This window comes from Mastomys coucha, unplaced genomic scaffold (assembly GCF_008632895.1).
Source record: "Mastomys coucha isolate ucsf_1 unplaced genomic scaffold, UCSF_Mcou_1 pScaffold12, whole genome shotgun sequence".
Taxonomy (NCBI): domain Eukaryota; kingdom Metazoa; phylum Chordata; class Mammalia; order Rodentia; family Muridae; genus Mastomys; species Mastomys coucha.
In genome coordinates this window covers 30,958,642-30,968,717 of record NW_022196894.1, presented here as the reverse complement: position 1 = coordinate 30,968,717, position 10,076 = coordinate 30,958,642, and the positions used below count along the sequence as shown (strand labels likewise).

Sequence of the window (10,076 nt, the reverse complement as noted above, 5' to 3'; positions counted from 1 at the left end):
GGATTTGAACTCATGACCTTCCAAAGAGCAGTCGATGCTCTTCCCTGCTGAGCCATCTCACCAGCCCGAACTGCCTTCTTATATGTAGTTCCCACTATGCCCAACTCAAGAGCTCACTCTGGGGTCTCATGTGGCAAGTGAGTATTCTTAGAAAGGGCAAGATCTCAGAGTTGTCTTCCTTTTCATTCTAGAAATATGTTAGCCTTAGGTCATCATAATAATGAACTGTGCTAATTATAAAAACAATTCTAATACAGAAGTGCACAAAATAGGAACAGTACCAGAACTCCCCATAACCCTACTGTGCACACATAATCCACACACAGAAATATGTGTATCCTTCCAGAACTCCCCATAACCCTACTGTGCACACATAATCCACACACAGAAATGTGTCTAACCTTCCAGAACTCCCCATAACCCTACTGTGCACACATAATCCACACACAGAAATATGTGTATCCTTCCAGAACTCAACTACGCATTTATGACACATGCCCAACCTCCACTGTGTCAATACCTTCACACTGACCCATGAACCATGGACATCTTTTCATGTCAACACACAGTAACCATTTTAACGATTTGTAGGAACTACACAGAATTTCACCGTATTCAGCAACTTTCTATGGCTTCATAACTTGAAAACCTATTTTGGTGAAACTTGCTTCTATGTAAGGCAGACAGGAAAAAAGCTAACTGCCTGCCAGTGTTCTCATGCTGACACACTCAAGAATACAGCTCTTCTGTATTCCCAATAAAAATTTTTTCAAAGATGTATTTTTTAAAATTGTGTGTTAGTATGTTCATGTGAGTGCAGGTGTCTGCAGAGACCAGCGGCACTGGATTTCCTGGTGTTGGAGTTACAGGTAGTTAGCTGTACTGAGAACCGAACTTGGTCTCTGGAAGAGCAGTAAAAATGTAATCACTAAATCAATTCTCCAGCTCCTCAACAGAATTCTTTCTTTTTCCCTCCCTTTTGAGAACAGGGTCTTAGAACTATGCACTTCATGGCCAGCCTGGAACTCACTCCATTGACCAGGCTGGCCTTGACCTCACAGAGATCCATGTGCCTCTACCTTCTAACTATAGTGACTAGAGGGGTGTACGCCATGCTCAGCCTCCAACAGAATTTTTATACAGCCTTTCAATGTGACAGAAAACTAGCCAAAAGCTAACCCTTTCAGAAAAATGATTTTTCTAACTTGAATTAAAAAAAACAAAAACAAAAACAAAAACAAGCTGAGCAGTGATGGTGCATGCCTTTAATTCCAGCATTCAGGAGGCAGAGGCAGGCGTATCTCTTTAGTTCAAGGCCAGCCTGGTCAGCATAGTGAGTTCTAAGACAGCTAGGACTACACAAAGAAACCCCATCTTGGAAAAACAAAACAACAACAACAACAACAACAAAACCAAGAAAGGACAAAAGAATGGTAGTCTGAATGAGAATGGCTCCTGTATGTTCATATGGACGAATGACTTACCCCCAGTTGATGAAACTGGGAAGGTTTAGGAGATGTGTCTCAGGGTGTGCCCTGAGGTTTTAAAAGCCCATGCCACTCCAGTTAGCTCCCTCTCTCTGCTTGTGGATCAGATATTAATTCTCAGCCAGTGCTCCAGGGGGCCCACCCGTCTGCCTGCCCGACCCCCTGCCTGCCACCATGCTCCTACTTTGATGTTCATGGACTAGCTTTCCAAAACTGTAAGCAAGCCCCCAGTTAAATGGTTTCTTTTGTACGCCGCCTCGGTCATGGTGTCTATTCAGAACAACAGAAAGTAACTTAAGACATGTAGGAGGGAGGAGGCAACAGACTAACTTTTTCTTATTCAGTAAGTCTATCTAGCAGAGCATTGGGTTTGTCTCTCTAGGGCTCTACACACTGCCTGTATTTGGGCACAATTTTCAAACTGGAGAAAGCAGGAAGAAACAGGCCAGAAGCACCCAAAGGGAAGCTCTTCTGAAGAAGATGCTTTATGGGTGGAACTTATTTTTTTTTTTAAAAACAGAAATATTATTTTTGTTTTAATTCCAGTGTTGGATTTGGGGTTACTCCAGACAGGCCACAGCAGCTATGCTTGCTCTGTGCTCTAGCAGGAGCATGATTTTACCAGTGGCAGATAAGTTCCGTGATTGTGTGACACTTAGATTTCTGGGGACTTTTCAGAGGGGCAGATAAGTGCTAGGGCTCTCAGAGGCATAGGGGGTTGGTGGTTGTTTGCTGCTGGTCATAGTTTGTTAAGTAGCTATGTGCCAAAAAGAAACAAGAAATTAGATACCTGATGGCGAAGATCAAACTTGCCCCAAGGAATAATATCCCTATCCAGCAGGAAGTAGTTAATGAAAATGTCCCTTTTCTCATCTATCCTTTTTTTCTCTCCTACCTAGTGTGTAGGGCTTGAAAGGTGGAAATAAAAAGTACACACAAATCAGCCAAAGTGTGGCTACACTGGGCCTCACTACAAGGTCTGACACAAAGAAATCGTTTAAAAAGCAGCTACTGTCTACATCTGCAGGTCTGTCATTAGAGACCTACCGAAGCGCTTCTGCATAAAACAGGTACTCCTTCAGCTGATCCGCATAGTGCTCTTCATCTTCCAAAATATCATCAATAGAAGACGCATACCTGTGTAAGAAACAAGGGATAAACACTCGAACTGTGTCAAGAAGTATTAATGTTTTAAAGAAGTGGCAGCTTGCAAGCATCTATAACTCCATCTCCAGGGGATCCTAACGCTCTCCTGGTCTCTGTGGACATCTGAACATACATGTCATTCACACACACAGGAACACACACAAAAATGAATAATTTGTTTTTGTTTTTGTTTTTTTTTTTTTGAGACAGAGTTTTTCTGTATAGCCCTGGCTGTTCTGGAACTCACTCTGTAGACCAGGCTGTCCTTGAACTCAGAAATCCGCCTGCCTCTGCCTCCCAAGTGCTGGTATTAAAGGTATGCGCTACCACAGCCCAGCCAATAGTTTTTTAAAAATCTTTTTAAAAAGCTAGTTAGTTTGAATATGGCATAAAAATTAATATTTAAAGAAAGTATTTTCCTACTTCTGAGAAGTTTAAGGTGCACTGACTGAGTTACAGTGTAAAAGTAAGGGTTTTATATAGGTTCACTATGGCATGATTGATTCAAGTTAATATATCTGTTACCTGACATACTCATGTTGTTTGAAGAAAGCATTAAATACCTTTTCTTCTTCTTACTGGGTTAAAAGAGCTAGTTGAATATAGGTAATTACATTTTGCTGATATAAGGTGTGTACGCATGCACCATGGTCCATGGTGGAAGACAAGAGAACAACTCTCACGCACTGGTCCTTTCCTCTCACAGTGTAGGACCAAACCCGAGTCATCAGGCTTAGAAGCAGGCTTTTACCCACTGAGCCCTCATTGGCCTTAATGTTGTCTTTTGTTCTTCAGTTTAAATTTTTTTAATTTTTGTTTTGATAGGAGCCTTCACATATGCCTTACATATAAATTTACATTCAAAGAAAAAATTTTTGAGGTCTCATCTAAGTGTCCTCAGACTCCCTGTGCAGTGAGGGATCTTCTGGTTCTCCTGCCTCAACCTTCCCAGTGCCTAGGCGTCCGTGGAATCAGGTACATGTGTGATGTGTCAACATCTCCAGAACATTTTCAGCTCCTCCGATGGAAAAGGTACCTATGCAGCATTAACTTCTACCAAGTTTACATTAAGAATTCTTTTTCCTCTCTGGGCATGGTGATGCATGCATTTAATCTCAGCACTCAAGAAGCAGAGGGAGGCATATCTGTGCATTCCAGGATAGCCGGGACTGTGTAGAGACTCTGTCTAAAAGCAAACAAACAAACAAAAAACAAAAAAAACCCCTCAAATGCTCCTTTTCCTTTGTATATTCTCTTCAATATTCTCCTAAAAGCTACAATTTTAGTATTACTATAAGGTAAATAATAATCTCAATTGAATTACTTTTTATATAAAGTATAAGATTATGTGAAGTATAAGCTCTCTTTAGCTCTACAACTAATCTTGAAAGCTATATTCTTTGTCAAAATTGCTTTTGGCTATTTTAATATCCTGTAAACTTTAGATCAGTTTTTGTCTGTTGTTTTTTTTTTTTAAAGATTTATTTTATTTATTGTATGTATATGAGTGTACTGTAGCTGTTACAGATGGTTGTGAGCCATCATGTGGTTGCTGGGAACTGAACTCAGGATCTCTGCTTACTCTGGTCCAAAGATTTATTTATTATTATAAGTAAGTACACTGTAGCTATCTTCAGACACCCCAAAAGAGGGCATCAGATCTCATTATGGATGGTTGTGAGCCACCATGTGGTTGCTGGGATTTGAACTCAGGACCTTCGGAAGAGCAGTCAGTGCTCTTAACTGCTGAGCCATCTCTCCAGCCCTGTCTGTTTTTAAGACAGGATCTCAGACAACCTTGCCATGTCCTTGAACTCAGAGCCTTAGTCTGAAATGCCAGTTTCAGACTATAATATTCTTTTACATTCTGGATGAGAAGTGTCACTCTTAAGCAACAACAACAAACTCCTGTATTTATGAAGCAGCTTTCCATCCGGAGTGTGCTCTGGTCCTGAGGTTCTGCTCCTCTGGAAAACCCATCAGCAGACCTCTCCAGAGCCCCTGAGCTGGGCCTTGAATCATTCCTTCACCACTGAATCACCCCACAATGTCAGCTACAGTTCAGGCATCTCGGTGTTAAAACCCTGGTGGCCCTCTCCAGTGAGCAGCTTTCAGCTTTTCAGCTTTCCAGGTTTATCCAGCCAGAGAACCCAAGTTCATCAGGAGGAACTCAGAGCCACAGTCTTCCCAGCTCTCCTGGCAGTGCCAGCCCTACTATGTGACATGGCAGCAGAGGCTGGGAGGTGAAGGACCATCTTGAAAATGTTTATTATTGACAGTGTTAATACATTTCTGTAATTAAATGTGTCAAATACATTTCTGTAGACACTGAAATGCACATACAGATTTTTATCTTTCTTCTGTCACTACATGAATTAGACCAGTTTAGGAATAACTTGTATTAACTAATCTTACATTCCTGAGAACAAGTTCTATCTATATGCAAAAGGTTTCTATAAATTTCAGTAAACTTGGCAAAGACCAAAGGGCAAGCAGCACTTGGCTCTGAGCAGATCCAGCTGCTTAGCTCCTTAGGTACTCACACGTCCATGTGATGCCCAGCACTCTGCAGCCCATCGCCCATTTCCTTTTCAATAGCACTCCATTCACTAGAAGAAAAGAAAGAACAAAAATACCATGAACTAGCTTTATGGGATATTAGTCAATGGGACAGTTCAGAAGATCCCTTTCTAGCTAAGACTCATATTTGGATTTATTGTCTGTGACTCAAGTCCATTGGTTTTCCCTTAAATTTTAATAATTAAAGGTAAGAACACAAAGTTAGGGATATAGCTCAATTGGTAGAATACCTGCCTAGCTTGCTCCAACCCCCAAGTTTGATCCTCAGTACCATCTGAACTAATGTGGTAGCATATCCTGTAATTCCTGCACTTGAAAGGCAGAAGCAGAAGGCTTAGAAGTTCAAAGTCATCTTTGACTACATGAAAAATTTAAGACCAGCCTGGGCTACATGACAATTAAAAACAACAACAGCCAGGTGGTAGTGGCACACACCTTTAATCCCAACACCTGGGAAACAGAGACAGGTAGATCTCTGTAATTTCTAGGTCAGCCTGGTCTACATAGTGAGTTCCAGACCAGCCAGGGCTACACAGTAAGATCATGTCTCTAATGACCTAGGGTTGAGCCCCAGCACCCAGATGACAACCCACAAACTCTAGTTCCAGAGGAACTTCTGGTCTCCATAGGCACAAGGAGGTACACACACATATATATACATAGGTAGTACACCCCAATATAAAATAAACTAAAAAGTATTGGCCGGGTGGTGGTGGCACACACCTTTAATCCCAGCACTTGGGAGGCAGAAGCAGGCAGATTTCTGAGTTCAAGGCCAGCCTGGTCTACAGAGTGAGTTCTAGGACAGCCAGGGCTACACAGAGAAACCCTATCTCGAAAAACCAAAAAAAAAAAAAAAAAAAAAAAAAAAAAAAAAAAAAAAAGTATTACAGATGATTTAAGTAACCAAAATAGGAAAAGTCATATACATAATATACATCCATATACTATCCTCCCCAGATTGGTACTGAGGACTGAGCCCAGGGCTGCATACAACTAGACAACTGTTCAAGGCAGTGGTGGTGCATGCCTTTAATCCCAGCACTTGGGAGACAGAGGCAGGCGGATTTCTGAGTTTGAGGCCAGCCTGGTCTACAGCGTGAGTTCCAGGACAGCCAGGGGTACACAGAGAAACCCTGTCTCAAAAAAAAAAAAAAAAGACAACCCTGAGCTATACCTCCAGCCTTTACTTAAGTATTCTAATTACTGAAACACTCGTCTTGCCAAAGTCTTCATATATTATAAAATAATAAAAATAAAAGAAAGAGAAAGTATCCAATTCTATTAGATAGTAGATTCCAGTGATTCTCCCCAGACAAGCAACAGAGAAAGTAAAGGCCTTGTGCCCCTTGCGGTAAGAAACCTCACCCACTATACAGAATTTCCTCTCCACTTTTTTGTTTACAGATGCCTTTAAAATAAAAGTATTTATTTGAAAAATGAAAGCTGTTGCTTCAGGACATCACTGAGTACGGTTCTGCCAGGAACAATTAAACATGGCTGTAAATCTCAACACTTGAGAGGCAGAGATAGGTGGATTGTCTGAGATAAGCTTGGGCTACAATATGAAAAGTTCAGGCCAGCCAAAGCTACAGGGCTCTCAAAGCATCAGGAGTCTAGGGAAATGTAAGCCCAAGGACCAGAGTGTGGATAGCTAGCACTTATTCAATATGACAGCCTGTCTGTGATCCCAGCACTCCTAAGGGAAAGAGGAGGCTCGCAAGCTGGTGAGCCACACTAATCTGAACTGGTGAGCTTTAGATTCAAGTAAGAGAACCTCCCTCAATGTCAAGGTGGAGAGTGATCAAAGATACCCAATGTGAACCTCTGGCTTCTACACACACGTGTACACACCTCGACATGTGTACACCTATCAAGATGTGCACCTACTCACATCTGACCACACACACAAAGTTAGATATATATTCTGCTGACTCATACATTATAAAAGCTTTAAAATACTGGTTTTAAGCCAAAAAGCTAATTGGAACTAAATGTTTATATTCATATGATACTTACCTAAAAACTCTCCCATAATTCCCATGTACTTTATATACACCGTAGAGTCGATCTGCTACTCTCTGAAATATTTAACAGAAATTGGTATTAAGTCAAAATCATATATAGATTATTTTTTAAAAATTCATATACATTTTAAGAGATAAAAAATCATGTTTAGTACAGTAAACTAAGAAAATAATCTCTCAAACCCCATCAAACACAAATACATGTACCCACGTATTTACTTGGTGCTCCCAGTTCTTTTATTAGTTGTTAATTGCTATTTCTATAGTTCTGATAGCAAGAGAAGCAGGAGTCTGCCCAGCATGGTAGCACTACCTTTAGTAACAGAGTCCTAAGTTCTTGTAGCTAGGGCTAAAATACAGACAACCTTTCTGAAGGAGGAGAGGAGACAATGGAAAAGAAAATGTGATGTGCTATTAGACGGTGGACACACATAGCTTTTTCTCCTCTAAGTCTCATAACACATTTCAAAGATTCTGAGATTTAAAATTCTTAGCTGGGCCTGGTGGCACATACCTCTAATTCCAGCATTAGAGGGGCAGAGGCAAGTGCATGTCTGTGAGTTCAAAGATGGCCTACTCTATAGGGTGAGCCCTAGGCCAGCTTAGTCTCCATAGTGAGACCCTGCCTCAAAAGACTCCTGATACATGTGGTTTCCAAAGGAGCTGTGTATGATTCTCTCCTGCCACCCTCTCTGACTGAGCTGCAAACACCAGACATTACCATATTTATAAACAATTATAAAATACTTATAACATATGATGTCAGTAACTATAATTTACATCTTTAAAATGCTAGCAGAGTAAACTTGTGTTTTCAGAATACTAGCAAGGTTATATTAAAATGTGATTCCATCTGGAGAAGAAGCAAGAGAGTGCAAATAGGAAACAGAAATATGCAACTAAACAAGTATGAGTTCAGTTGTTTCTTTAAAAGATTTATTTATATTATGTGTTTTGCCTATATATGTCTGTGCATCACATGTATATACTGCATATGCATACATATATACTGCAGCGTATAGAAGAGGAGTTAGAGTTACATATGGTTATGAGCCACTGTCTGGGTGCTGGTAACCTACTGGATCTTCCACAATAGCCACAAGTGCTCATGATCTGAGCCATCTCTCCAGTCCCATGAGTGCAGTTGTTATGTAGAGTTGGGAGACTACATCAGAGTACTCCGAATCTTTGTATTGTGTCTTTAGGAGACAGAGCATGATCTTCATCAGTTGATGTACCAACCAGGGTGACTCAGCAAGTGACAGTTTTCTTCCCATCTTTTGTCCAGATATATCTGCAGGTGGCTAAGAGCACGGGCTCCTAAAGCAGACTTATGGTCTCATTCTGGATCCCTGTATTTGTCTACTGGGAGGTACTAGAGTTTATTAACTTCACTGTGCTTCATACTGTATAAAATGAGAATAAAAGGGACCTTCCACAAAGGATAGTGCACAAACAATGGTCAAGAAAAAGTTTTAATTCCTTTGTGTTAGCTCATAAAATAAAAATGGCCTTATTGGACTTTAATCACTACAAAGCACTCATCCATGTAAGAACTGTTAGCACCCACAAGGTGATGGGAAAGTACCAGTCTCCTTTTTTAGAAAACAAATCCTAAAAGGTTTCAGTATTTGCCTGGTGTGAACAACAAAGACCAGTTTCAAACTCAATCCTTCTTGGCTCTAAGGCTACCTGCTTTGCCTAAGGAGTTCTGTTTGACTTAAGTATTTAAGCAGCAGTTGGGTTTTTTTTTAAAGATTTATTTATTTTTATTTATATGAGTACACTGTAGCTGTCTTTAGACACACACCAGAAGGCTGCATCTGATCCCATTACAGATATGACGCCATGTGAGCCACCATGTGGTTGCTGGGAACTGAACTCAGGAACTCTGGAAGAGCAGCCAGTGCTCTTAACTGCTGAGCCATCTCTCCAGTCCCATACCCAGCAGTTTTAAAAGAACTTTCCCCAACAGAAAAGATAATACTTCTACTTTTCCTTTCATTTTTTTTCTTTTTTCCCCCTCTGTGTACCCTGGCTATCTTAGAACTTGCTCTGTAGACCAAGCCAGCCTCAAACTCATAGAGATCCACCTGCCTCTGCCTCCCAGAGTGCTGAAATTAAAGGTGTGTACTACCACCACCTATCTTTCTTTTTTTTTCTTTTCTTTTTTTTTTTTTTTTTTTTTTTTGGTTTTTCGAGACAGGGTTTCTCTGTGTAGCTCTGGCTGTCCTGGAACTCAATCTGTAGACCAGGCTGGCCTCAAACTCAGAAATCCACCTGCCTCTGCCTCCCAAGTGCTGGGATTAAAGGTGTGCGACACCACCGCCCGGCTCACCACCACCTAGCTTAAACATCTAAGCCAGTGGTTCTCACCTTCCTGATGCTGTGACCCTTTAATACTAGTTCTCCAAGTTGTGGTGACCCCCAATCATAAAATTATTTTTGCTGCTACTTTATAACTGTATTCTGCTACTGTTATGAAGTGTAATGTGAATAGTTTTGGAGACAGAGGTTTGACAAAGGGGTCCACTGATCTGAGCCATCTTCTACAGTTGATACTAGCTTTAGGAAAAGACAGGTCCCAGGGCCTTTCTATGTGGTTTCAAGCCTATATTCATTTGAGCCTTTAACCTTCTATCTATGTCTTCTCCTGCTATTACTTTCCATGTCTCACGCCCTTCCTCCTAATTTCAAAACTGTTTCAAAACCCAAGTTAATCAGAAGACATCACATGGTTCCACTGAAATCAGAACTTCACCATAACTCATACTCAATGTGTGGAATTTCGCCGGGCGTGGTGGCGCACGTCTTTAATCCCAGCACTTGGGAGGCA

The 10,076-nt window shown here is 40.9% G+C and overlaps 1 protein-coding gene across 2 annotated transcripts in view; it reads right to left on the bottom strand.

Moving 5' to 3' along the window:
- Positions 1–10,076, bottom strand: part of Snx4 (sorting nexin 4) — a 70,812-nt gene that overhangs the window by 9,056 nt on the left and 51,680 nt on the right. For both annotated transcript variants that reach the window (XM_031363705.1, XM_031363706.1), the window contains exons 8-10: positions 7,233–7,294; positions 5,177–5,242; positions 2,535–2,624 (exon numbers count right to left, since the gene is read on the bottom strand). In XM_031363705.1, coding sequence (XP_031219565.1) covers positions 2,535–2,624; positions 5,177–5,242; positions 7,233–7,294 — 218 coding nt within the window. The remainder of the gene's footprint in view (positions 1–2,534; positions 2,625–5,176; positions 5,243–7,232; positions 7,295–10,076) is intronic.